Source organism: Pelecanus crispus, chromosome 9 (genome assembly GCF_030463565.1).
Source record: "Pelecanus crispus isolate bPelCri1 chromosome 9, bPelCri1.pri, whole genome shotgun sequence".
NCBI classification, from domain to species: Eukaryota; Metazoa; Chordata; class Aves; order Pelecaniformes; family Pelecanidae; genus Pelecanus; species Pelecanus crispus.
In genome coordinates, this window is record NC_134651.1 from 38,995,481 (window position 1) to 39,022,537 (window position 27,057).

General features: G+C 41.7%; 1 protein-coding gene across 3 annotated transcripts in view; it reads right to left on the reverse strand.

Annotated features, from left to right (window-relative positions):
• Positions 1 to 9,648: 9,648 nt before the first annotated feature.
• MED27 (mediator complex subunit 27) overlaps positions 9,649 to 27,057 on the reverse strand; it is a 99,012-nt gene continuing 81,603 nt past the window's right edge. For 2 of the 3 annotated variants that reach the window (XM_075716464.1, XM_075716462.1), the window contains 3 exons: positions 21,612 to 21,653; positions 12,734 to 12,811; positions 9,649 to 10,144 (listed from right to left, as the gene is read on the reverse strand). In XM_075716464.1, the coding sequence (XP_075572579.1) occupies positions 10,010 to 10,144; positions 12,734 to 12,811; positions 21,612 to 21,653 (255 nt within the window). In that variant the 3' untranslated portion in view covers positions 9,649 to 10,009. The remainder of the gene's footprint in view (positions 10,145 to 12,733; positions 12,812 to 21,611; positions 21,654 to 27,057) is intronic. The other variant, XM_075716463.1, reaches the window with a different exon arrangement.

Below are 27,057 nucleotides of genomic sequence, written 5' to 3' on the forward strand. Positions count from 1 at the left end.
TGTTCTCCAACTGGCTACTATTAATCTTGCACCGCAGACGGACAGACCATTATGAATGGAGGGAGCGGGGGGACCTGTAGCACAGATTGATCAAGCATGTTACAAAAAAGAGATGTGATTTATGTTTATATTACACCACATATTAAGATATTTCTATAAGCTGTTCCCTGAGCAAATACAAGTACGTGCCCCCCACACAATGGCATTTCTTTAACTAGCTGTGGAAGCACAATGTGGAGACACTTCACGGGATATAATTAAATCCTGGTGGGAGAAACACCTTCCTACAAACAGGGGTTGGAGAAGAAGACAACAGGCCAGCGCATCTCTAGCCTGTACCGGGGGCCTGACACCTCCCCTGCCCCAGTGCTGCGCGTGGGGCAACGCGAGGGCTGTCGGGTCTCCCCATGGAGTGACCCCCATCCCTCTTCTTGAGGTTTGGACCCTCCTTCCCTAACTTTCTCCCCCAGCAATGCCAGGCTTCGTTTCCTCCTCCCACACAATGCAACTGTGAGATGAGCATCGAACCGTTCATTCCTTCTCATCCAGCATCCCTAATCGCAGACCCCACGGACAGTCCTTGGAGCACGCCACCTCGCCAGCGTCCCCGCGCCCCGCGCCATCCCAGAGGTCCCCGGCACACCACCCTTGTGCCGAGCCTCCGTCCTCCGGCACGTCCCGTGCTGACAGAGACCGTGGATGACACCCTCGGAGGCGTTATTAAATCAACAGCGGGATCCAGGCTCTTTGCCCAGACCCATCTCCGACCTCTTACTGCTTCAGGGGTCCACAGATGCCTACCCATGAGCTACCTCTATTTTATTCAGCCTGATAAAGCATCTCCGCTTGTCCTAGAGCATCACCTCATGAGGTTTAACAGCTGCTGCATTCCCTCCCGGAGATCGTTGCATTGCTGCACCCTGGGACCGGTCCAAGATCTACCGAAGCCAGTGGAAAACTCCCATTGACATCAATCAATCCAAGATTAAAAAGGGGTTGTAAAGCCTCTGATACCTCAGGGATGTAAGATAAAAATATAACTTGTTTCCAAATTTACATTTTAAAGAAATCCGAGTTTCCACGGCCAATAAAAAACAAGCATCGCCTGTTGTAATGAAAATCAGGAAATCGTTCCCGTCCTACAGACACCGAGCACAGGGGGAAAGCTGCTGAAATCTAAGCTTGGAGGACGGAGTGGAGCCGTGTGCCAAAACCCGCTTCTGAACTCACGTTAAGAACGCTACAAGCCAGGAGATTCTTCCCAGCACTGATGGCCTTGAGTGCGATAAAAAAGAATAGCAAATAAACCCTATTTTTTGCAGCTTCCTCAAAATAATGGAGGAAGAGAACAAAATGCCAGGTATCCAAATGTGCAAGTTAGTTATTTGGAATAGGACCCTAGAAAGGAACAGCTTTATCTGAAGCTGGTAAAACAACAGAATTAAAATGGCATTAAAATAGACCAAGAGCATTTTACTTTGTGCTAACAGTCTTTCAAGAGAAAGTTTTGGTCAGCAGCACCAATTTCAAATGCACCTTACAAATCACCAACTTAGAGGTGGGGGTTCTTTTGTTTCTGTTTTGTGTTTTGTTTTGGTTTTGTTTTTTTTTTAAATTTAATTACTTCACCTTCTGAATGCCCTTTAAAAGCTTTACTTTTTCCGTGCTGCGTCTCTACCAAGCACTTTTCACGCAGAGCTCTTACGGCAAAATACTTGGGGAAAAAGAAAGTAAATCCACTTTTAATCTCAACAGCTGAAGGTGTTACTTTTTGTTTATATCACCACTATTTAATGATAAATATTTTCAGCGCTTCTGATAACCTGGGTGAGGACGTATCGATTTCTCTACTTTGTGCTGTAAGGTGGCTTATATTAAAAAAAAGATAAGTCAGCTCTTTTCTAGTTCGGAGCCTGCTAGGAAAAGGCCCATGTTTGATTGTTTTTTAAGTAGTGGTGAACTACCCCCTTTCCCCCATCCTCAAGAAAACCCTTTCACAATGTTCCTAGGGGAAAAATAAATACTAACCTTTCTGCTGAATTTTGTAACAGTCCATTAACAGTAAAACAACCAAAAGAATTATTAACAGCAGCAAACAAATTGGGTTGGAAACAGAGACGTCAAATGTGGGACTCTACCCAAGGATTAGAGCTAAATTTGTGAAGAAAATGTACAGTTTTAAAGCGTTTTGAGCAAGTGTGGGAATTTCTTTCTTGCAGAGGGCAATATCCCCTGCACACTTGCAAACTCTACTGTATCAGCTGCAACAATACCCGAGAGCTCACCTCCAATTCCCCAATACAGTTAACACAGTTGTCAGCAGAGTTTGAGCCGGACTTTTCTTCCTCATTGATCACCCACTGCTCCTTTAAGGATGGAAAAATGTCATATCGCAGTAATTTTAAATGTTTTGCAGCACAGCTTCTCCACTCTCTTACATCAGCAATTTGCAGATTTAATTTCACGGATGTCTGTAATTATGTGAGTATAGCGAGGTGCACAGTAAAAACAAAAATCTTAAGAGCTTAGCAGCTTTACTTTTTGGCATGTTTTGTTAAATACTCTCGGTTTAATTTCCTCCTGTTTTTCAGCAGGGGAAAAATATTTAATACAAAGAATCTAATTTGACTGTAATCTTCCACGGCTGTTGCCTCAAAACCATGTGCAGTGGTGGAAATTGAATTGAGTGGGAGGGGAAGATCATGAGCGCGTCGTACATCAGCATCAATCACTCCTCTCCGTAGCTACAGAGGGGGAACTGTCATCCAAAACTCGGAGGGGAGCTCGCACGGTGCCCGAGCACAACAGACCTTTACGTGCAGGACCACTACGGTTTCTCTGCCTTCCCTTAGCTGGGGGCACATCTGAGTCAGAAAACCAGGTTTGGGGAAACTTAGGAAGCAGGGTTTGGGAAGCGCGTGAGTGTTCCATCAGAACAGAGTCACCTCTTGGCTCAGGGAGGATTTCTCACGGGAGCGGGATTTATACAAGAGCTGGGTAAAAACTCAGAGAAAGGAAACAAAAAAATGTAATTAAGCCTCCTGTTAAGCTCCTGTTTTAGCGATTCTTGCTCAAATCCAGCATTTTGAGACCTGCCTCCGGCTCGCCCTGACCCCAGGGGCTGGTCAGGCTCCTTCATCCCTGCCTGGGGACCGGCTTTATTCCCTCCAGCGGGATGCAGACAACAACCAGCCCCTCGGCAGACCTTCCCCGAGTTGCCATTCTCATCTGACATTTCGCTTTCCTTCAGGTCCCTCGGCGGGTTCCAGCCTCTTCAGCTATAGGAACCGACGACTGGCTGACTTTTTTGTGTGGCAGAAAAGGAACGGTGCCCATGGGTCACCTCTCCCCGTAGCTGCTCTATAGATTGTTCTGACCCAAGGGGAAGCCGCAGCCCCATTGTCATTCCTGAGCCCTGGCTGATGGGACTTCAGCGCCTTTAAAAAAAAAAGCAAAAAGGCTCCTGCTTTCTTCGCAGCATTCTAAAGAGGGATCATCAACAGCAGCAAGGCTATAAGGAAAGAAAAAGGGCTAAAAATACCTTAATAAAACCAAAATGCATGCTGGAAGTGCAGATGGTGAGAGACAAGGGCATGGCAGCACCGCACAAGCACAGGCTGCTTCTCCCTGCTATCAATTTTATTTTTATACCAAGGCTAAGGTGAAATTTCCTCCTAACAATTCTTCACCTGTGGATGCCGAATGAGCAGCTTGTTGTGAAAACTCGATAGCTCACATGTTGGTATCATGGGTTAATTGTAATTGGGTATGTAAATCCCAGCCTGAGTTACTGTTTCACGAGTGTAACTCTTATAATCACGTTCTCGATGCAAATATTTGTTCTCATGAGTTTGAGATTCTCTCACCATTAATATTTTTCACATATTTGTTGTTTTTCTGGAAATAGTCCTCAGCTAATTTGCAGGAACTTGCTGGAGATGTTGAACAACAACAGACCCGAGCGTGGTGCAAGCAGACATCTGTAAACCCGAAATGACTGGTCTCAGCACCCGAATAACAAAACGTCCCTGTCCTTGAACCCAGCCTGCTGGTTTTCAGAGCAAATTTGTGATCAGCACAAACCCCTCTATTTGTCACCAGCTACAAGGACTCTCATTTTAAATTAGCCTCCTTATTAACATAAAAACGTACATAAAATGAGAAATGCTCGGCTGTCCCTGGGTTGTCACGATTCAACGTACAATAAAAGACCATTTACATTCTTATGCCATACTTCATTTTTTTTTAAATCCCCTTTCATTTTTACGACACAAACCTGGCAATCAGGTATTAGTGCCATTGTTGAACTTCAGAGAGGATAAAATGCCAGATGATAAAAAAGCCCCTGGTTGTTGCAAAGGCGTACACCTCTGACCTCCCAGAGGGTTCACCGCTCTCCTCATGTTAACGAGGAGCACATCTGGAGACGTCTCTTGTTTTGATCACTTGCTTTTAAAAGGGGAAGAAAAAAGACGACCTCAAAAATTCTAACAAGTTCATGACACATACATGTCTTCATAGGAACTAATTACCTGATATTGAAATCAGAGTCCCTCAAAGCAAGAGAGGTGACACAAACCCCAGCGACTCCAAGCCAGCTTTGTTTTGGGGCTGTTGCTCACAAAACAGCCAACGCCATCTGTACCCCGGCTGCTTCCAACCAGCAAATGACCACAGGCAAAACAGGCGACTTCTGACGCGAAGAAACCCAGCCGAAGCCGACACTTCCCGTTTACTTGCAGCAAATCTCCTCTTCTGAAGGACACCAGGTGAGTTTAGGAGAACAAAAGCCCTGCCTAGCAATGGTGCGTTCATGATGAACCGGGGGAATTGGAGACCTCGGCACGGGCTGCGAGGTTCAAACCTGATGGAGGAGCCAGTGCCCATGCGGAGCTGGGGGAGGGAGTCCGGGCCATGGATTAAGGCGCTAAACTCACTGAGGAAACCTGCGTTAAGAGCCAGCTGTGAGGTTGATCCATCACCCTATTGCATGCATTTGAACTAAATCCATAGCACGAACCTGTACGGAGGTGACACAGGGAGAGGTGCGGACGGCAATAGAAGCATTTCAGGTTTCCAGGCAGCGGTGGGTAAGAGCTATTGAACCAGGCAACGGAGCCGCCCACTTCGCCACTTCGCTGTAAGCACGTGGAGCCACATCTCCCACCTTCAGGGGCTTGGCTCTTTGCGTGCATGGGTACAGAGCAAGGAGCAATCCATTCCCAGCTAAATACTGGGAAAGACCAGTCACAGAGCAGCTACAGCGGCGTAAAAATGCTTGGTCCCGGCACTGCCTTTGTGCAAACCCTCCATCGACAGTGGCCCAGTTCCTTTGGAAGGTTTTACTCGTCTTCGTAATTCACAGATCTGGAGACACCAGAACAAGCAGCCAAGCCAACGCTCAAAATGAGGATCCTCGACACACGCCGCAGTTCACCGTTTGTGCTCTCACGCCTCAGTGCTACCTAAAGGACCAGCACCCGAGGCAGGACTGCAGCATCACTACACAATGCAGAGCTCTAAGGCTTCCAGCGAGAGCCAAATATCCTCATATTTAAGCTGCATTTTTACCTTGAGAAGCAATCTGCAAACCCACAGAGCGATTCTGACGAGCCTCACTGAAACCACATGTACTGAGTTTGCAAGAAAGATGCTTTTACCCACCTGCCAGCCCCGGGATTCAGGTCAGATGAATCTCCTTTCACTTTATCATCATCGCTTAAAAATGTTCTACAAGACAAACCAGGTCTCACGTATACTTGCAGGAACTCTTACGGTTTTCAGAGCATGCAGGCAGCGGTATGTCCGCAACCCGACGAGCCTTCGGTGGGTTTAGCCGAGAACGTTAATTTGTGGTCCAAGAACTTGCGGAAGCACAGCCCGGTACCCGGAGCTGTAGGCATGATCGGGCTGCTGCACTGCTGCGGTGGGCTTCCTCTCTGCTCAGTAACATTTAAGGCTGTTGGGAGAGACCAAAGAGAACAGGCAAGCACTGTAAGTCTTCTTTAAGCCCTTCTCCAAAAGCTTTGGCAGGAATGATTCTGGCTTTGAAACAGGGGACCGTACCTAGCACTACCCGCTCTCTCCTTTTACATTTTACGGGTTAATATTTTGATGTGGATTGCTCTCAGTGGTGCACAGCTCCCAATTAACCTAGGGACTAATTCAAAAAATGTGTTTGTTTCCAAGCAGACATTAAAAACTTCCTAAGAAGGTAACAAATATACAAGAAAGGGAAGAGAAGTAAAAGGCTTTGGTTAGAAAATTAAAGTTGTTTGCCATGGCTTGATGGCTTAATCAGTCGATCAATATTGTTCACAGGGCAGGCAGGGAGGGAGCCATGAGCTGTGATGAAAAATGCATGAGGGGACAAGGGAGACCTGGGAGTAGAAAATTAAAAAGTCAGCCTGTTACATTTGTCCAATATTGGCAGAGAAATTAAAGTGGTTTGGGGAGGGGTGCTGGGAGGGGAGAGGGGAGCGGGCTGCAATATGCACTGCATATCTGCTGCGGGTTCCCTTCACGAGAGAAACTTTCACATTAATTAAGTTGCTTTCTTAGCAAAAAGATGGATTTTGTAACCTTTAGCACTTGCGAGCGCCACAAGCGCAGTAGGTGGGGTTTGCACATGAGAAACTAAAATGGGATTTCTTCACATCAGGGATGCAACAGAAGACTGCGTGTTCTGATTAGGGCAAGTGATACCAAGATGATACAAACCCGGGCGAGGCAATGCACGTTTCCTGCGGTATTAGCTGAGATTAATACACGGTTGCGCTACAAACAACAATGCTGGAACGATGCAGCTCTGTAACACGTACAACCTGAGCCACTAAAAGCAGCACTGTTGTTTCCGCATGTAGATTAGTTTCCTTTTCTCTCTCTCTCTCTCAAATTTGGCTGCTACTGATTCTGCAGTGGCGCTTGCCTTGCAGAAATAAGCACCAGGAGCAATGCAGTTCTAGAAGCTGCTCTAGAAGAAGCGAGAGCCAACCACTCTTCAGGGATCGTGGTCCTTGCTGTTTGCCATAAAGATTTGAGCTGTTTTAAAAGCTGCAACAAGTTCCAATGACCAAAAAAAAAAAGTCAATTATCCTGCAATGAAACTACTTTTTGTCACCCATCCCTTTTAACTAAGGGTAGAAAAGAAAATAATAATGTCCAGTAACCAAGGTACGAAGCTGAGGAGGAACACCAAAATGCTGGATTGTGAGAATGGCTTTTTAGTGAGACGCAGTCTCCCAGTTTCTATTCCTCACATTCACAACTCGGAGCGAGCTTCTGCTTGGCTTGGAAATCTGCGTCGGTGATCATCAGGCACCGGCCACCCAGCATTCATTCACATTTCCAGGACAGTAAGCAGAGACAAGCACATACCGTATCCAAACTGCTGAAACTCGTGAGCGTTCAAAGACTTTAGACAGCTGAATTCCACTCCCCAAAATGGAAATATTCCAACCTGTTGCACTTAAAGGCTTGCAGGGATAGAAATCACTGTTTCTCCCAGGGTCTCTCCGAGGGGAGAGGATTCCCTCCTACTGCAGTTTTCTGGGGGAAGGAACGTGACGAAGAGGTTTGCGTTGCGCTTCTGTAAGACAATTATTTTTGTACTGAGGTACGTACAGTGAATTTTATGGCTCTCCATCAGGCTCGCCAATTACAGGTTTAAAATTTCAGGCTCAATTAACACAGACTGGCTGATGCTGTTTTCTGCAACTAATTATCTCCAAGTGCCAAGAGATGATTCCACATACAATACTTTTGTGAACTTCAGGATTTGCTTTCTACGCCACTATTTAAGTATAAACAGAATGGAGCAGACAGCAGCGCCTAAAGCAGGTTGGATACCATACTATGACCTTTTCATTAACCAAAAAAAATTGCTTACACTATCAGAAACCCAGGCCTTCTAATTAGTACAGGATTGGGACAGATAGCACGGCTGCTTATTTACAAAGCTCGCTCTCATCTAAGATGCACACGTTGTTCTGTCTTGGGTGATCTTTGTACCGAGAAGGCTACTTGGGTCAAATAATAGCACGACAAGTTTTCATTAGGTAATTCAACTGCAGCCAGATTTGAAACAGCCATTATCCCACTGCTAGGGCCATGTTTCTGTTTGGTGACTGGGATAAAAGGAAAAAAAAAAAGAAAAGAAAAAAGTTGAAAAAAAGAAAATCTCGCTTACCAGCATCCTCAAATATATGCTCATTCTTCATGCTGTGCCTCCAAAGGAAGTCATAAAAATATATTTTCTTTCAAATTTCTCTCTTTTTTATACGAGCCAGTCTTGCATGGATTTCTATACCTAGAAAGCTGAAATTCCCACATCTCACGCTGTCCTCGCAGGAAGGAGCTGTTGTCTTTGGGAGCTCAGTCTTTCACGTTACTAGCAAACACAGTTAATTTAGTATCACGCAAGTACAGGGTGATACTCTCGTTTCTTTACTTTTCAGTTTTCACAGCTATGAAATGAGCTGTTTCACAAATGCTGCAGGTTCAAATTAAATTAAAACAAGAGCTTTAAAAATCTCTGAATACCTTATTTCAATCAGCTGCAAAAAAAAAAAAAAAAAAAGTCCCTCCCCTTCCTGCCCTTTTTTTTTGGTCCCCCCTGCCCCCTTCATTTGCTTGTGATTAACTTCGCTCAACATTCCTTGCTGAAAACCAAACCAAACCTTGCCCCCACCAAAGCCTCCAAGAGGGGTGTCTTTTCTTTCTGCAACTGAAGCTGTTCACACAGGGCAGAAGGAACCTCAAAAATTAGTCTGCAGCACTATACCTTAATGTCGATTTATTTGAAAACTAACCGAGTGACAAAGCCTCTCCAGACCTCCCCTTACCAGCTCCCAAAAGCAAGCTTATTACTGAAGCCTTGGTGGCTTGCAAAGGAAACAAGGGTGCACTAGCAGGAATGACAGTGGAATGAGTCAAATCGGCTATCAGGAGATGACAGATGAAATGTAGCGTTCTCAAGAAAATACCAGAGAAGACGCTTAACCTGCTACAGCCCCAGGCCAGTGAGCATTCAGCTGGGACAGGACCAGGGACCTTCCCGGTCTCCGGGTGAAGGAAAAACGGCTGGGGCTCGTAGGAGCTGAACACTCCCATCCATTCCAAACACAACGATTACTGCGAGGGATCTTGCTCTTCGCTGGCGTGTTGCATGTAAATTTTAAATTATTTTAAAATATGCTGTATGTGTCTGTGCTGCAGAAGCTATGCTTTAGGGCTGGATTATTTCACTACTTTCAGTCCTAAAACGTGATGAATTACACAGTCACTGCTCGTCACACGTTTTCTAACCACTTAATACATGCAGATTTTGCTAACATTTTTCATTACAATTTTAGTAAAGGGAAACATCTGTTTCCCCCCGCCTTAGAAAGTACACTGCATCTTCCAAGCTGCCACATGCCTTTGAAATTCCATGTTTAATCAACGCCATAATCTCTTGCAGAAAAAGACCAGCACTCAGATAAGCAGCCTTGCAACAACAACCACCCCCCCATCATATCAGCATGCGTGTTTAAACGTTTCCAGTTTTTCTAAACAAAAGAACAGTGTTGAAAAAATCCACACGAAACCCAAGGATTTTGTTGATTCAAATAATGAAATAAATAGCACAAATTCTGGAATACAAAATTTATTTCAAGCATATAAAAGTCTTCCACATTGCAAATTCTGTTGCAAAACACAAACTGTACACAGATATTTTCATTAAGGTTTAGAATAATGATTATTACTGTCAGATCTCCCCAGACATATCCTTTCAGCTCAGAAGCATCAAGCGATCACACACAGCTTCTTACCATCTTCTTCAAAATACATTAGTCTCACATGTACCTTGCAGACTGATGGCTTTTAAACAGACAAATGTATTAGTGCAACCTCACTACTTAGTACAGGATGAAAGGTTCAGAAATGGAACCACCTATTAAACCATCAGCTCTCTTCCAAGCCCGACAAGATTGTTCACTCCTTGCGTATCAACGGCTGGGCTGGGCTACTATTGCCTGCAAGTGTCATGAAAAGCTTCAAGTGTTCGGAAATCCCTCCACGTGGGTGGCAGGCCATCCTGCAGAAACTTTCCGCAGCGCTGGCATGGAGCCTGGAACAGCTTTATATAACTTCTTAACCAGGTCTAAAAGGGAAAGAGAGAGAAATTAAGAAAACTGGATATGGATGTTCCCCTTTGTCATCATTCTTGTCAAACAGTGATAGCAAGGACAGAGAATGTACTTTGGCGAGGCCCCAGTGAGGTATACAGTGATTTTTATAAACAGAAACATGTCGAAGATTACAAGGTCACTGTATAGCTGCATTCCCACTTTATTAATCATCTTTTGCTTTTTTAGTCACTTAAGCAAATTTGTTAATAGAAATTCATGCACTCTGAGCAGGAGGTATTCGCAGCTAGAGAATCATGATGGAAGGCAAGTATTGTAACCATCCTCATATTTTTACTGGGATGTAATTGCTCTTGATGGGTACCTTCTTCAACCGAATATTGGTTTGTCTCTTCCTGTGATCATCTATCACACCCCTGCTGCAATCATACTGCGACGGTCTGAACTCTTCATAGCTGAAGATATAAGGACTTTCACAGCAAGCTAACTAACTTCCTCTCTAATGCAATTTTAAGATCAATACTCATTGGTCATAAAAATACTGTACTGTTTTAAATCTGATTATACTGAGATATATATATATATAAAAGGCTAGTGCTGAACAACACAGAGTAAGTTCAGGTGTTCCTAGGTAAGGTTCCTGCCTCTACAGTGGCTTGTTCCCACCAGCATACATAGCAATGAGCATTGCATAACTCAGTTCCCAACTCAAGGAGATACACAACTAAAAAACACCTAGACCAGCAGATTTATACTGTGAAGGATGCACATGAATCTTGTCATTTAAAGTCCTATTGAATTACATCGATAAGAGAAAATTGTTCTCTGAAGAAGAGGTCAGCCGAGTTTATTGAAACAAATCCTTCCATCTTCATCAGAGCCTTCTCTATAGCAACCGAACCTTTGGCCGTCAATAACTCTCCTCCAAAAGAACTAGATCTTCTCCGGGTTTAGCAGTAAATACGGGGACAAGGGCAACAGAACACTACAAGTAAATTGCTGTTATTTACTTCAGCTTGGATGGGCTTTGCTTGCACTACAGAGAAATCGAATTTTCTGAACCATAATACAAAAATAGGCAAATTAAGTTAAATTGTGCACTTGAGACATCTGTTGAAAGGAAAAAAAAAAAAAGCCTTCTTCATTCCCATCAGAAAATTAGGGCTTCACTACATCCTGTCATGTGGATTGCACAACTGACATGTGAAAGGACCAACATATTGACATTTCTGGCGTACATCTGGTTTTGCTTTGTTAAAAGTTTTAGTAGCATTTTATCAAATCAATAAGGCAGGTCCATGGCTTAAACAAACGTGCTACCCATTCTATTAAACATTAATTTTCAGAAACATGTTGAAACATAGATTTGACCAGTAAGAGTTGCTTTCACCTTTCAAAACCTATTACTTTAAGATGCACTCCAAGAGAAGAGACCTTTGCAAAACGCTCACCTTAGTGGCCTTTTTATCAAGTAAACAAACCGACACAGCAGGTAAGGGAGTCTGACTGATCTGAAATTACACTGTGGAAATTAAAGACATAAAAGACCCAGTGCCATTGTACACACCTAAAGATTATGAATGGCAAGATTAGATGTTTGTTTTTAAGTCTCAGTTACATTGCTCCAGGTGAAGGGGTAACATAATGGAAGTTAAGTGAAAGAAAAAGTCTGAAGAGCAGAGAATCTCTCCCAAAAGCCTCCTTTGGGAGACTGCAGCAGAGAGAACAGCAAGAGTCTCCACTGCCAAAATTCATGTTGGTAGAAGGAATTCCTAATCATAAACCCTTGTTCTCACCCTTTGATTAACAGGGCTGCTTATATACAAGTTTATTTCACAAATAAAATTCCAAATACAAGCAGAATTAAAGGTGATAAACCTGCATATCAAGGTAGAGCAGTATTTGGTTAATTTTATCCACTAAGAAAACAGTGGAATACTTCAGTAAACAAACAGTGGAATACCTCAGTAAGCATTTCCTTGATTCCCAAAACCACCTGCTGTTGTGCTGGACAAGTACATGCAATACCTCAGGAACAAAACTGGGACTGAAAGTGGATACAGCAAAACGGACTCTTCCCAATCACATTCCTCCCTCTCATCATTGTTCAAATAACTCTCATCACTTCCCATACTGGGCAAGCTGACAGGCAAGCTGCCTCAGCTGGAACGCGCTAGCTGGGAGTTGCCTCTTACTAGGGAACTTCCAGTGGAGCAGACTTTCTACATACAGAACTCAACTCCTTGCACAGTATGAACAGTGTGAAAGGGCTGGACCATAGCAAAAATTTTGGTTGAGAGAGTTTTTCCTACTGTCTTTAGGGATGACCCAGAGCAGCTCTGCAAATAGGAATCATCAAGCAAATATTGAGACCTGTGACAGAAAACTGTATACAGCTCAGTCTTCCAACACCAACTATCCCAGGGTAATGAGAATGAGCTCTTCATCCTTGTCCAGGTATCAGATACAAAGAATTACAGTCATTCTCTACTGTCTAGCTTGTTTAAATAGGGGAAATTACAACTGCATCAGAACTGCCTAATGTCAATCACTGTAAGCATGCTGAAGTCTATCTGGAAAAATGTATTTTCCAATACACTTACCATGAAAGATCTAACTACCACATCTGGCATTTGAGGCAGCTGGTAGTGCAATAGAGCAGTGGTCGCGTGATCCGTCACCTGTATCAGACAAAAGGAGAATATACGCTTATTCATTTCTGTATTTCAGACCAAGCAGTGTTAATCTGCAGGAAAACAGTATAAATTCCATGGGGAAGTACCAAACCCAGGGTTACATGACTGTGAAGACATTCTCCAAGTAATTTTGGGTAGCTTTTGCCAGCTAGCTTCCACTCCCTCTGCCAACTTCATACAAGAATCAGCTGAAGTCATCGTGATAAATAACTTCATATGCATACAGTAAAATCAAACACAGCTCTGGAAGTTCAAAAACATGATAAAAGCTAATAGTGTTGGTAGAAGAATCTAGACCGGTAGCTGATGTGAGCCAAGTGATGAGGAAGGCATACAGCTCTAACATGCTTCACTTCCCACTTTGGATTACCAACCTGGCTGTAAAAAGGGGGGGCAGGGGTGGGAAATCTTCTGTACCACATAAAATAAAAGCATCCATCGCAAATAATTTGCCTAACTTTCAAATGTCTACAGCATACGAGCAGAATCTTTGCTTCTGTGACTGAAATCCCATGTATTCTGTGAAAACATGAACAAGCAAAGTCACTAAAATCATGTCAGGAAAGCACTTTGGTTTTCTCTTTAAATGTTCCCATTTTTATTTTGGTAATTTTTTTTAGAGAATATATTCCCTAATCTATGATGATTTGCTCAACAACAACAAAAAACCCCACTGTCAGTAATGTAGTTAAATTAAATAGTTCTGGAAAACTAACTTATAAGAACAGAGGTTAAGACTTCAAAAACAAACAAAAAAAGCCCCAAAAGCTTTGATTTTGGTCTGTTTCAGTGAAGAGAAAAAGAAAAACCAAACCCAACAACAAACCCCAAACAAATCCAAACATAAAAAACGTACCCTCCCCCTCCCCAGGACAAACTACCCTGAATTGAAACTGCATTTTTACAGAAAAATGAGTACACTCCATTTTTTAATGGGGAAAGTTAAAATATTTAACTCCTGTAGTCTTATTTCAGGTTGCTTACATTGAACAAACAGGAATCGAGCTCTCAGTTTCATTTCCTCTGAAACCAGGAATCGATTAATATGATTATGGTTTACATATACTTGCATTAGTAAAAGATTTCTGATAGAAAGCTTTTTAATTTCCCAGACAAAGCCAGAACAGTATCTTACATCTGGGAATTACAGCTAGACAGAATACGTATAAAACATATTTGTAATAACAAGAATAATTAAAGAAAAAAAAATCAGGAAAACCAACCAATGCTTTGATAGATTTTTTTTTTTTTTTTGTTAAAATCACTACCATTTAAAAATGATTCAGGAAGGGGGCACTTTCTGACAGCTGTGATGCCATTCACTAACAGTACGCAGCCTGTCAGCTTTCTAAGTTATTAGCACAGTCAACAGCTTGCTGCTTCTCAGAAGTTCTAGGCTTAATGCAGAAATTATTGGCAAAATTCTTTGGGCCGGACTATTAAAGAACTCAAGACAACACATCCACGAGAGCTCTTTTGCGTCTTGTAACCTGTAAATCTACTAACGGACGTCATCAGTAATATCAAAGCATCCAGCAAACTACGTGATTGTCTAGTTAGTGATTAAATCGTATTTTCTAGTTTTAACATGGAGAAGTAGTGCTCTTCTCAGGGCTTGTCTATGTATTTCCCAGGGCTCGTCTATATACTATAGTAAACTTTGAGTAAGATAAAGTGTGAACTGAAATTGCAATTGCTATTCCCAGCTAACTCCACTTGTTCCTAATTTGTATTTAGTCTAATTCAGCAATGTGAATTGTGCTGAAGCGCTCAAACTTTCACCGGAGAAAGAGAGGCTCGTGCTTGAAGCTATTCAGGGAGGTGAATCTGTAAAAGACATATTCCTGAATAAATCCATGTATAGACAGGCTCTAATTCACACCATACAAACTTCCTCCGCAGAACACTACATCAAATCAGTCTGTCCTACACTGAATCCAGATTTAAGTTTTACTACAATTTTAGAAACAGATTCTGCTCCCCATCATTTGTGCACACGTCTAATTCCAAAAGCAGCTCCATTCAGTGTGAATACGGACATGAGATTCTGGCATCTGGAAGGGAAAACTTTTGGGACTGTGCACATTCTGGTGAGTTTGCAAAAATATTCACAAAATGGACCTCAGCCTGCTTAAGCCATTTATATGTTACCATATTAAAAAAAAAAACAAACCAGAAATAATATGATTAACAGTTCATTAATAGCACTGCATAACTCAAATCAGTCATTTCTTTTAAACACATTTCATGCAGCGTTCAGAAATGACTGTAATCCAAGCCCTAGTAGCTATGTGAATTTTTTTTCTTTTAAGATGGTGCTTTTACAGGATAGCACCAGACATGTCAAAGAATAAAAAGTTCTGAAGATATTTATGAGCAGCCACTCTCCTTCTGCTGTATTTCTACTTCTAACAAACTGTATTTTTTTCTTCCCCTGAACAACAAAGTTGTTTTCTCTTGGCACTGAAGAAAGTTGCTTAAAAAAATACTGCTATTAACAAATTTAAATTGATTGGCCACTTTGGCAAAGTTGCACATATGCTGTTCCTGTTGTAATGTAAAGCTAATGAGATTCCACAGGGAGATAAAAGCCATCCCCGCATAGCTAGAACACTAATAATGTTTTCTGAACAAAAAGGAGGCGTTTTCTACCATAAGCGAGTGCTGATAGAGTGCTTCTAAAAAAGATCAAAGTGGGTGTCAAAGCTGAGGAAGAGGAGTAGGGGATGACCCCCATCCCCAACCCGGCAAAGAACACGACGGCAAACAGAATAGAAAAGAGCTGGGCAAATGCTAAGCTGGCCAGTGCATGGGAGTGAAGGGAGAATTAAACCCAGCCAAGATAACAGAGATGATGAGAGAAAGCACAAACTGGCCAAAATTAAAAGAAGGGGAGGGGGGGAGGAAAAAAAAAAAAGGGGAGGGGGGGAAAAAATAAGAAAGATCAATACCCAGCTTTACTAATGGCAATACAATTTCACACCAAAGCAAAGCAAACAAACTGCGTATGCGCCAGCTCACTTGAGGGACACACTTCTTCTTCCAGCCAAGCTGGAATCACAAACTAATTTATTCTGGGTGTAGGATGACATTTTGTACATTTCAGGGTTTTATTTTATTAAGTTCGCTTTTATTGCTCTACCTTACCTACTGTTATCTTAAGTTATTGGTCGCTTTCTAATTTCTCTACCTCTTTTTTATAAGGGAACACATTCAGAAGAGCACACATTGATTGGGATAGCTGTTGCTCTGGACCTTGAAATAGATTTTCAAGAGATCTTGCAGAAAAGCTCAATATTTCACAATTCATATATCAAAAAGCACTTGGAATTTTTGTCTGGAAAAAAAGGCAAGACAAGGCAATCTCCTGAAGCACAATTTTGCTAAATAAAATAGCTACTGTTTAACTAAGCACTTTGAGACAGAGCAAAAGAGACTTCAGTTATATGGGAAAAAAAAATTCTGGCGAAGAGACCCAATTTGAACAAGAAAACTTCACTTCTTGTTAATAGTTAATTATATTGCCTGAGGTTTCTTTTTTTTTTTTTCTCCTTTCTGCTTCCAAATTCAAGTTGACTATAACCATGTACTTCTTAAATGCATCTCTGCTCCCTTGTCTAGGGCACTGTATACATCAGGAATACAAAACAGACTGATACTGGATCAAACCTGATTTTCACCGCGACTTTGTGCAAATTAAATCCTATGTACTTGTCACTCCTGGAGAGCAACCAGGCCTCAGCAAGCGCGCAGGGCTGTCTGGGTACCGGCCCGCTGTGCCCCCGCCGCTGCTTTGCTCTGCGGCAGGGTGGGGAGACGTGGACTCCTGACTTCCTTCTCGCAGCCGACTGCTCAGCTCGCCTGCTCGGTGAAGCTGTAAGTAGCTCATGAGACCAACACCCAGCGATGAGCAGAAAACAAAATCCCTGTTAGTTGTCTCAACCGAGCCAACACCAGTCATTTCTACAGCATTTCTTTACCCACTTGATAGTACTGCTCTGCTGAATTGTGCTTTCCAAAGATGACACATCCAAAAAATGGCATTATTGGGCCTTGACAACACTTGTTAGTCATATTGCATTCGCAAAGCTGAAAATTCATTTTAAAAAACACCAAACCAAACCAAAACATTCTACAATTCACAGGTTGAGAAAGCTGAACAAGTGCTTCCTCTAACTGGAATAAGCAGCACGAAAGTAAAGACCTATGGCATAGCTTTGCTCCACCATAGGCTAGGTATGTTCTGTAGATGTATGAAGCTATACCTGGCACAAAAACTAAAACATAAAACCACAAACATCACACAACTAAATTGTAGAAGCTGTCTCTCTCTTCTAGTATTTTATCTCACTGCCAATAAATATGCTTTTCAAAAGCAGGTGCAAAACTTCCTTTAAGAGTCATAAATTTCCTTGCCACTTACTTACTGGTTTATTCCCTCAAGTACAGCACTGACAACTCCATCTAATATAAAGGGATTCTCTAAATCCCCTGAAAGTTTTTTAAATTTTTTTTTTTAAACCCTGCTAACTTCATGGCCTTAACAGGAACCTGTAACAATGAGTTCTGGAGGATGATCACAGCACTAAAAAAAAAAAAAAAAAAAGTGTTTAGACCTTCTATGGCGTGGAAAACTACATGAGGGCCTCTGCTCATTTCCAAGGATTCCCTTTACTCAATCTTCTCTCCAGGACCACGTTTGAGTCTCTCTGGAGGGAATCCAGTGCACAGAACCCGGTGCCTGAGAGGCGCTCGGAAGGGTGATGGATGGTGCCTCTACGAGCAGGCACTGATGAACTCCACACAAATCCTTTACACACCCTTCCCCACTCCCAATTCAGCAAAGCACTACCAGACTTTTCTGAAGCGTAGGATTTATCACTTGTTTTCAGAGCTCACAGAGTGTTTAAGTTTTTATTTCGCTTGTTCTGCTTATTTGGACGGGGTCATAGAGATTTTATTTCGCCTAAGCAGGTCTTTGAACAGAGCCAAGTACTGATCATGCACAGGAGCAATCACGCAGGTGACCCTGGAACAGTCCATCTCCTCTCCTTGAGCAGACATCATCAATAGCCCAGTATTTGTCTCATGCATGCATTCATCCTGCATGTGATTTTATTCTGAGATTATTGACAAGAATACATCTTCATACATTACAATACTTATGTGCCCTTGTAGTGGTGAAAACTGTGCTCCCGTTCCATCACTTTGGGATCACACAGCTCACAAACAGCTGGATAGGCACAAACAGCTTCTCAAAGTTTAGGTTAAAACGTGCCTTGGGAAGAAGCGTATCAGGCTGAAACAAAAACAGGTTGTGGCATGCTAAAATTGATAGACCATTTAGGTGAAAATAAGAATGGGACTCAGATCAGAATGAAATGCATGGGTTTAAAGCCTATGCATATGACTTAAACAGCCAAACTGATCAGATTACACAGCAAAACCAGCCATGCTGCTCTTAACTGAGCAGCTCGATAAGTGAAACAGTTAATGTTTGACACCACCTCCTATTTTGATCCACTCATAGCCGTTCCACTATTCTGTATTTTTGCCTCTTTTTTGAACACAAAATTAGGAATATTAAACCATTCTCTACAATACACATTTTTTTTAAGCCTCTGAGCAATGACTTGGAATTATGCAGCCCTCATGTACACTCTTCTTCCCACCAAGATTTAAGCCCCAAAATATTTCCTTATTTCCTGTTCTGTTCCTCCTCTTGCACTAGCGGATCATGAGATGCAAGGTGTTAAAATAAGGAGGTTTAAGATCAAAACAGTTGCTGCTCCCGTGGAGTTTAAATGTCAGACCAACATGGAAGTCTGAAAAACCTTTTCTTTGCTTCTTGTGCTTTTGCCCTTTCAGCCTTCCCTCTCTTATTTCCCAGCTCCATTCTCTGAATCTAACCCTGCTGGTGGATTCAATGCCTATAAAGCTTTTTCACCCCAGGACCAGATTCAAGGAGTCTCCAGGGAACTGAGAAAATGACTGCACACTTTAACAGTAATGGGCCCTCCGGGAGCCATCCCCCATCAAATTATACACATTCGGGTATCCTGCCTAATAAGAAGGAGAGAGAAAAGGCTTGCTGACACAGCCAACGTTTGCAAACAAAAAGTCAGGACAAATTTAGCTTCGTTTGACAGGGTTGGATTGAAGATCAGAGGTCCCTGGTCCTTAACCCAGAAAGTCATGCTGCAACCCTGTGAGAATTTGACAGGCCTGCAGCTACCACTGGCAGGTATCTTGTGAGCTCCAGATGTTGCTATATTATCATTGAAGACAGAGTTGGAGAACTTGGTCCAGCTTTTAAAGAGAAACAGCCCTGCCCTTCAGAGGGATGATGGATTTTACAGTATTAAAGGCGGTAGAGCTGAAAGGGCTACCCAGCTGCCTCGGTGGGAGCAGTTACTCACACATATTTTTCCTTCTCAGCACAGCACTTCCACATCGTGTTACTGGTGACTGCCATGAGAAACACATTTCAGGAACATTCAGGTGTGCTCTGACACATTTACTGATGATTTTTTAATGGCATGAAAACATTTGTTCTGAAGATCCTGCAGTATAGATCCTACACTAGTAACAGCGTAATAGTTTCTCTAACACTATTTTATCTATTTCCTTTATTTTGCTACTGCTACATCACTATTCCTGGGTATTATAAATGGATACAAGTGCAGCTTCAGAGGATAAAGAGAAAACCAAACTAAGCACAGCACCAGAGAGAAACCTTACTATGCTGAACCACAGCATTTTCTAACATCTGTTTGGAAACTTGACTTCAGTCCTAGCCTTAAGTTAACTATCAGCTCAATAGTACAGAATCTATTGATTAGAAAGTACCATCACCTTGCATTTTTATCACATTTTTTCATGCAAGAATCTGAGAGCACCATGCAACCAATTCAGCAATAGCTCCTGTGAAGTCAGCAAGTATTACCCTAGCCTAAGGGATGTGGAAAACTGATCCAAAGAGAGGGTAAGTTGCCCAAGGTAACACAGTTACAGAGCTGGGAACAAAAGGTATAAAACTACCATTAAAAAATGCAGATGGCTATTCAACTGGTTACAGGCAATGCTTTCTCCTGCAGTCCTGTTTGTTTTTTGTTTTTTTTTTTTTTTTTTTTTTAATAAATATTAATGCATTTATTGATGATATTATTTACAGAGAGGGAATCGAAGAACAAGAACTTAACATTCAGGTCACATCACATTATTTTTATTTATCCGTAACGCAGCCACACAGGCAGCAGTAAGAGCGGCATTTCACATCTTCTCACTGACCTCTTCCACTTTTGGTCTGCAGGCCATCACCTGGACCTGAAGAGAAATTTACCTATTTATGCTCCCCGAGTCCTTAACTTGGACTTCTAAGCAAACTGTATATTTACTCTACTCTCTCATCTTGCATATAGACAATTAAAATGACATAATCAAAACCTCACGATTTATTATCATTTAGCACAAATTATGGCAATATGACTTAACCCTTCCAAGTTATTCTAAACCAAAGCACCCACGAAAACAATGTTATGTGCAAATGAGCTTACAACCAAACATACACATGGGGAAACTGAGATGATGCACAGAACCTTAAATTTATTCCATTGCAAAAAATCACTTTAAAGCATACTGATAAACAAGTTACTAAGATATATGCTGTTTTACTTCCTGCTGTATTACCCTACTTGAGACTAAATATTTTTGAGGAGCAAGAAAAAAAAGAAAGAATATTTAATCCACTAATCTCTGGGGTAAAGAATCAACTGCAGCAAAATTTTGCTTTAATGCTAGGCAGAGAGCGAGAGCAACCAACCTCCCCAAAAGCTGTCCTTTGATCTCTAGCAGGTTAATATCATAGGTCAAACGTCTTCCCTTCTGACTGCATCTGAAATCTTGGAAGGAAGATGCACAAATACACCCAATATGCCATACTTTTGACCCCTGCTTTTATGCCCTTTCGAGTCCCTGACCCCCATTTGTTACTCAAACTACAAAAGTAGATGAAAGGAAGCTAGCGCACTAGCTGGAGACTCAAGCTCCTTGAACTGTGGCTTGGAGGTAAGGAAATGGGAATTTAAACTCGGATCAATCTGAACTTACAGCATTTTGACAAGAGGCCTTCAAAGAGAAATCTTCTCTTCCCTGCCTGGAAAATAGTGAGATACAGATCTGTCCAAAATACACTTTAACCTTCTTAGTTTTAAACTTACTGCTCCCATTCTCTCATCAGTCTTTCCTTACTTTCTGGAATGGCAGTCATTTCACTAAGTTACTCCTTTCGCTTACACCATCATGGGAAGAGAAGCAGGCAAAATAATGTCATGGAAAAAATTTCCAAACTCATTTTGGAAAGCGAGTTCTACTGATTTGTTAAACTCAAGCCCCCAAGAAAGGGGGGAAACCAAAACCAATGAAAACAACAACACAAAATCCAAATGAACCCAAAACAGTCCTTCCTCCCCCAAAAGATTTAAACTAAAGAGTACTTGAAGATTCCTCATGAAATTTTAAGGCTAGAGTAGTATAATCTCCAATTCCCTATTCCAAACCATGGACTGGAACTGTGATGGGAAATAAATCCAAATTAAAGAACAGCAGAAGTGATCTCCTCTTCTACTCACAGTTTTCCATTATTACAGATTATTGCTTGTTATTTATAAGTCGTGATGACAAAGTAATAGATTCTGAATTCTTTTACATAAGGGCATGGATATTTAAAATAAACTCTGTGTATCTCCTGTACACATTATGTAGAGAGAAATTATATGAGTCTTACCTTCTGAAAAACTTGATAGTTGGATTTAGACCATATGTCAAGCTGCAGTAGGGGAGGCGGGGGGGGGGGGGGGGGGAGAGAAAAAAAAAACAAAACCAGTTATACATTACCACACGTGATTATGGAGAAAAAGAAGCTAAGCAGCTGTTCAAATTAAAAGAGCAGGCAAACAGATCTACGGAGACTTATTTCTCAGTTCACTGTTTTGACCCTTTGCCTTTACCTGTTGCAATCCAAGAAAAAGAATTAATGATACAAGACTTCCTTTGTATTGCAATGAAGAACGAACATAGTTCATCACAGTCTCAATAAAAACAATTATATATACAAGACCTGTTGAATTAATGTGTTCCCTTTAAAAAAACCAAAATCTTCATTTGTATGGGGTTGTCGCTGATCTATGCAAATATTCATCAGCTTCAGTCTGTTTCTAAAATGAGGGCATTTTTCCTAAGTTTATGCTTGTCTTGTGTCTGAATAAGTGATTCAGTTACAAACAACACAAAGAACGTTTAGCTGAATTAAGCCAAAGCACTGGTCTACTGGGGCTAAATAAAACATCCCTTAGGAAACTGCATTTACATTTGCAGACAAAAATCACACTAGAAGAGATGTAAGGTTGTACATAACTGCACATATCCATGACTTAAATGTGTGCTCAACTACAGACAAACTAAAAGAACCAAATTGAAATGTTTTATTAACCCCAGAAACCAGAAGGTAAGGCTGTCCTTGTTAAACAACCAAAGGGCTCACACGTTAAACAATTTCAACTGACATGCTAATGCTCTTTTAGCCCAGCCCTGTGGAATATCTTGCACTCTGTCAAGGAAAAGCAGCAGGGAAAACCAAGAGGAATTTCCTTCAATCCCAGACTTGCAAATCACTTTTTTTTCTACAGATCCCACTGTACTCAAAAATTCCATACGCACAAAACTTGTCTCAGGAAAGGTGTCTGCTACAGCATTAACCTCAGGAATCTTAATCTAGACAACAGAAAATAATTTTTTTGAGTGAATTTATGAAGCAGGGATAGCTCCTTTAGTGCTTGATAATATGGTCAGACATGTTTTCCCACAATGGGGGTTTTATCTCCTTTACTATAAAGGACAACTGATTATTTTAATTCTGTCTTATGGTAGTGCCTGTAAGTTCTAGCTGAATTTACGAGTCTTCTAAAAGGCATAAAAATTAGAGTCTGAAATGAAGGAAGGCATATGAAGGGAGTAAAACACACTAGAGGGGGGTGATGAAGGAGAGGGGGAAGGATGCTGAACCCAAGTAATTAATTCACATTGCTAAAAAGGTTCAGAATGCTAAAACGGTTCAGAGTGCTACAAGTTCCCATTCTTTTAAGAGTAACACTGTTAAGTGGCCCACTTCTAAATACTGGTACAGAAGAGACTCTGAAAGCCCAATCCTCAGTCTGGACAGGAGGCGATGTTAAAGACTTCAAAAATCACTTCAGGATAGATGTTTCGTGGCTCAGTACTGCTGACCTTGCCGTGAGACAAAAGGCAGCTGATGTCTCGATGCCTTTTCCAGGTCAGATGAAGACAGAAGTACCCTGAGGCATGTACCTACAAACCTTTTTACATTTACTGGCTCTTAGGGTGGGATCAAGAACCTGTGTGAACACCAACACCACTCGCTCTAGAGTCCACAAGCGGTAGTTCAGCCTGGACTTGGACCTGAACTTGACTGACAGTGCAATAATAGACCTATGCCTGCCGGGAAGGAAGCATCACATTTCCATATTAGAAAAGTCTACATTGGAAAATAAAAAATTAATGCTTATTTTTTTTAAAAAAAAAAGTTTTCATGCAATTTAAGGCTTGCTTTGACCACAGGAAGAGTTGCTATAATTGGAATGTATATATGGTTTCGCTAATCTCTAGTGATCAAACCAAGTATGTGATCCTCTCTAGTTAGACTCAAAAAAAAATAGTCTACTTCAGATGCTGCATTAAGATGAGTCCAACAGGTTCTGAATGTTCATTATTTGGCATGAAGATTGAAAAGCTGAAAAAGTAATGAATGTCTGTCTTACAGACACGATGTTATCCAAGTTAAAAAAAAAAAAAAAAAAGCTACCGAACCCCCCCCAAACCACACGATGCATACATCCTAAATGACTGCCCACCTTTCCCCCTGAAACTGAGGATTAAGACAGAAGCAGATTAAAGAATGCATCGTTATAGGTCTATTATTCTTCAACTTTTCACTTTCAATCAAGACACACATTTGTAACTAAAAAACTGCTGAAAGCATAATTTCAGGGCATCCTCTGCATGTGAATTAAACTGGGGCTTTTTTTCCCCAATGCCCCACTCTCCCCACCCACCCCCAGCATAAGTAACAAGAGGCCATTTTCTGAAGGTCGTCTGAACGATTTCAAAGGCGATAGCAAATCAGAATGTTCCCTGCATCTAATATCAAACAGGTCCGGTGCCAACACTTATTAGAGAAATCGGATTCAACCCCCCCTTCACCCAAACACACACACATCCAGCTTTGAAGTGGAAAGAATGCAGGGATCAGAAATTACCCGAGAGACGGCTCTGCCTGTCTTTGAAGCTTTCCTTTGATACTACTATTTCTTTTCCTCTCTTACGCTAGGAGGCTAAAAGCTGCCTTTTCTTATTGATATGGGGTAATTAATGAAGCCATAGCATTAACATAACCCAAGTTCCATAACATGATAATTCAACAGAGACACTTATGTTTCTCTAGTTAAGTCTAACGGCTGCAAAAATAGGAATTTGGCTAGGCAGCAATATTAAGTACCCACTCTAAATACATCCTTGTCAAGGTGGTTCTTGGTCTCTGCATCCAAAGAAAAGCAGGGTATTACCATGCTAAAAAATCCCAATACATTTTTATTTTTATTGGCAGACTAGGGCTACTAATGGCTCAGCTGACAATAAGCCTGCCCTGGAAGGGTGAGCTGTATAGCTTCATTTATTCAGGAACCAGGACAACACTAGTAATTAATTACTATCCATGGTTAAATTCCAGTGCACAATGAGTATGTCAGAGTTTGAAATGAAGGGTGGCACGGTGCCATCGCTAAAACCACGGGGCTAATTAAAATGCATCAGTATGTGGTGGACGCAATGGGTTAGTACGGTAAGCAAGAGAGACTGCAGAGCGATCAGCATCCAGAACCCATGACGTGACAGAGGCTGCCAGATCTCACCTATTGTTTTTGCAAAGTGTCACCAAAAATGTCTAAGTTATGCAGCTGGCAACTTGGCAAAGACATATTCTGCAGGGTTTGTGAATAATTCACGAGAGAAGTACATGAAGCACTTAAGAAATGCAACGATTCTTCATCTGTATAAGCAAAGCTTGAAAATAAAACCCCCGAATGCAGTGTCTTATTTTACTCACTGCAAGCTTAAGACTTCTATTTTTTCACTTTAATTTTGAAAGTCTTTAAATCTGGAAGAGGGAGTACCCAATTTAACTAGACTTCAGTACAGCAGAAACCATGTGAAGCTTTCATGTAAGTACCTGTCAACCTACACAGCACAACGTAGAAACACACAGCAAGCTAAAGCAACCTGGATAATGCAATGTCAGCTTTCCTGGGTAAAAGCTAGTATGCCACCATGCAGTTTCACAGCTATGAGAAACACCCATATTTGGTTTTTTCTAGACTTGCCTGACTAATGGACCAGAACACCATCAACGCCTCATTCACCTCTTCCCTTTTTCTTCCCAGTAATGCAAAATTTGCTAAAACAGTTGTACTTTCAGAGAGAAATGGTGACTCCCCTGATCCGCAAGCAAATTGTTGGCCTCTTCTGTGCACAGTCCATTTTTCACTTCTTGTCTGCGTGATCATTCAGTCTCCCAATGATGGCCATTTCTTCCTTTGCTGAATACTGTTGAATATATTTTATTGTCCCAAACCCCGCCCTACTTGGAGAAAGCCCCCCACTGAATTTCACTTTTGTTAGTTAAAGGACCTTCTGACTTGTGCAGTTAGGAGGATGACTCAACAGACCCTCATTCAGCTATTTAAGTGTAAACAAGCACGACGACTTATCCAGTGTTTCTTCTTCAACATGGTTTACAGAAAAGACAGGAGCTTCAAAATTGCCATATTGTATGATACCACCTAATTAATCTTATCACTGCTGTTTACAAATATTAAATGCTTCCTAGGAATACATAAGCAAACCCCCAAATCAGCAATTACTGTGTACACTGCTCACTGGAAAAACGATCACCTCCTACTGTGATCCTGAGGGTTCTCCCTATTTTTGTTATTTAATAAAGATACTTGGTGATCTTCTCCTTTTTCATACTCTTCTGCATCTCTTCTGAATGCTAGTGCATTTCTCCCCTCATCAGGCTAGGAACTGAGAAGCTAGAATAGTACGGTGAAACCTCACTGGAGTACTTTCCCAGCAGCATCTGCTGTGACAGAGAAGGAATTGGAATGGACTATGTTTGCAATTGACTGTAATCGCTCATTCCCAGCAGGCACAATAAGTAACGCAAATCATTGCAAGAGCACAATCTCATTCTTATTCTCCAATTACCAGCGTAGTTAATTAGTGAAAAAGAGGGAGCTCGCTGTTTGTCAATATGTGCTCCAGTTGGCAAAACTAGCAAGCTACGCATTTATTCAATCTTCTAAGCCAAATATACTCACGATTTAAGTGGCTGCAACTCCAATTCTACTTAAGTCAAATGAAACATTCCTATTTATACCTAAAACGCAGACCTTCAGGTTTGTGAAAGCCCTGGGATGGCCCAATGGAATAGCAAACTGCCACGTAAAGGTCACAGGTTCATGGAACCTCGTGGGAGCAGTCACATAGCCTAACTTTGGGCACAGAAAGCTAAATCGGTAGAAAACAGACTCCCCTGCAGACTGGCTTAAAGCAAGAAAACAAGCCAGGTGTTAGCACCGATGCTCTGGAGAAGCTGAACTGCTCCCCACTGACAGCAGACAAAGGTTAGCACCCCATGCCCAAAGCTGGCCTTGGTGAGCCGAGCCCCGCTCTCCCCCTCGCAGCAAACGATGACAGAGAAATGGTATGCGCCTCTCAAGAGAGTTAACCTTGAGCTAAACAGAAGCCCAATGCCAGATGCCGAGTTCCTTTTAAAAGGAACTCTTTTACTTAGCTTTTCAGTATATATACCATTACTATATTTCAAGGGAGCTTCAAAGGAAACTGGATTCATCAGAGAAAATGAACACACCCAAATGAAGGGTGACACAGGAATCCATCAAGCACTGTCAGTGCTCTTTAGGCAGACTACCATTTCACTTCCGAGCAGAACTTGGGGTGAAGAGGGGCTCGTGCTGTAAGTCTATATTTATATGCTAATATACAGGGAGTACAGTGCAGCTGCTTCTGCGGCAAAGTGGTATTTAAACCTGCATATTTGAATAATGCAGATCAAAATCAGGCAATTTTTATTTTAC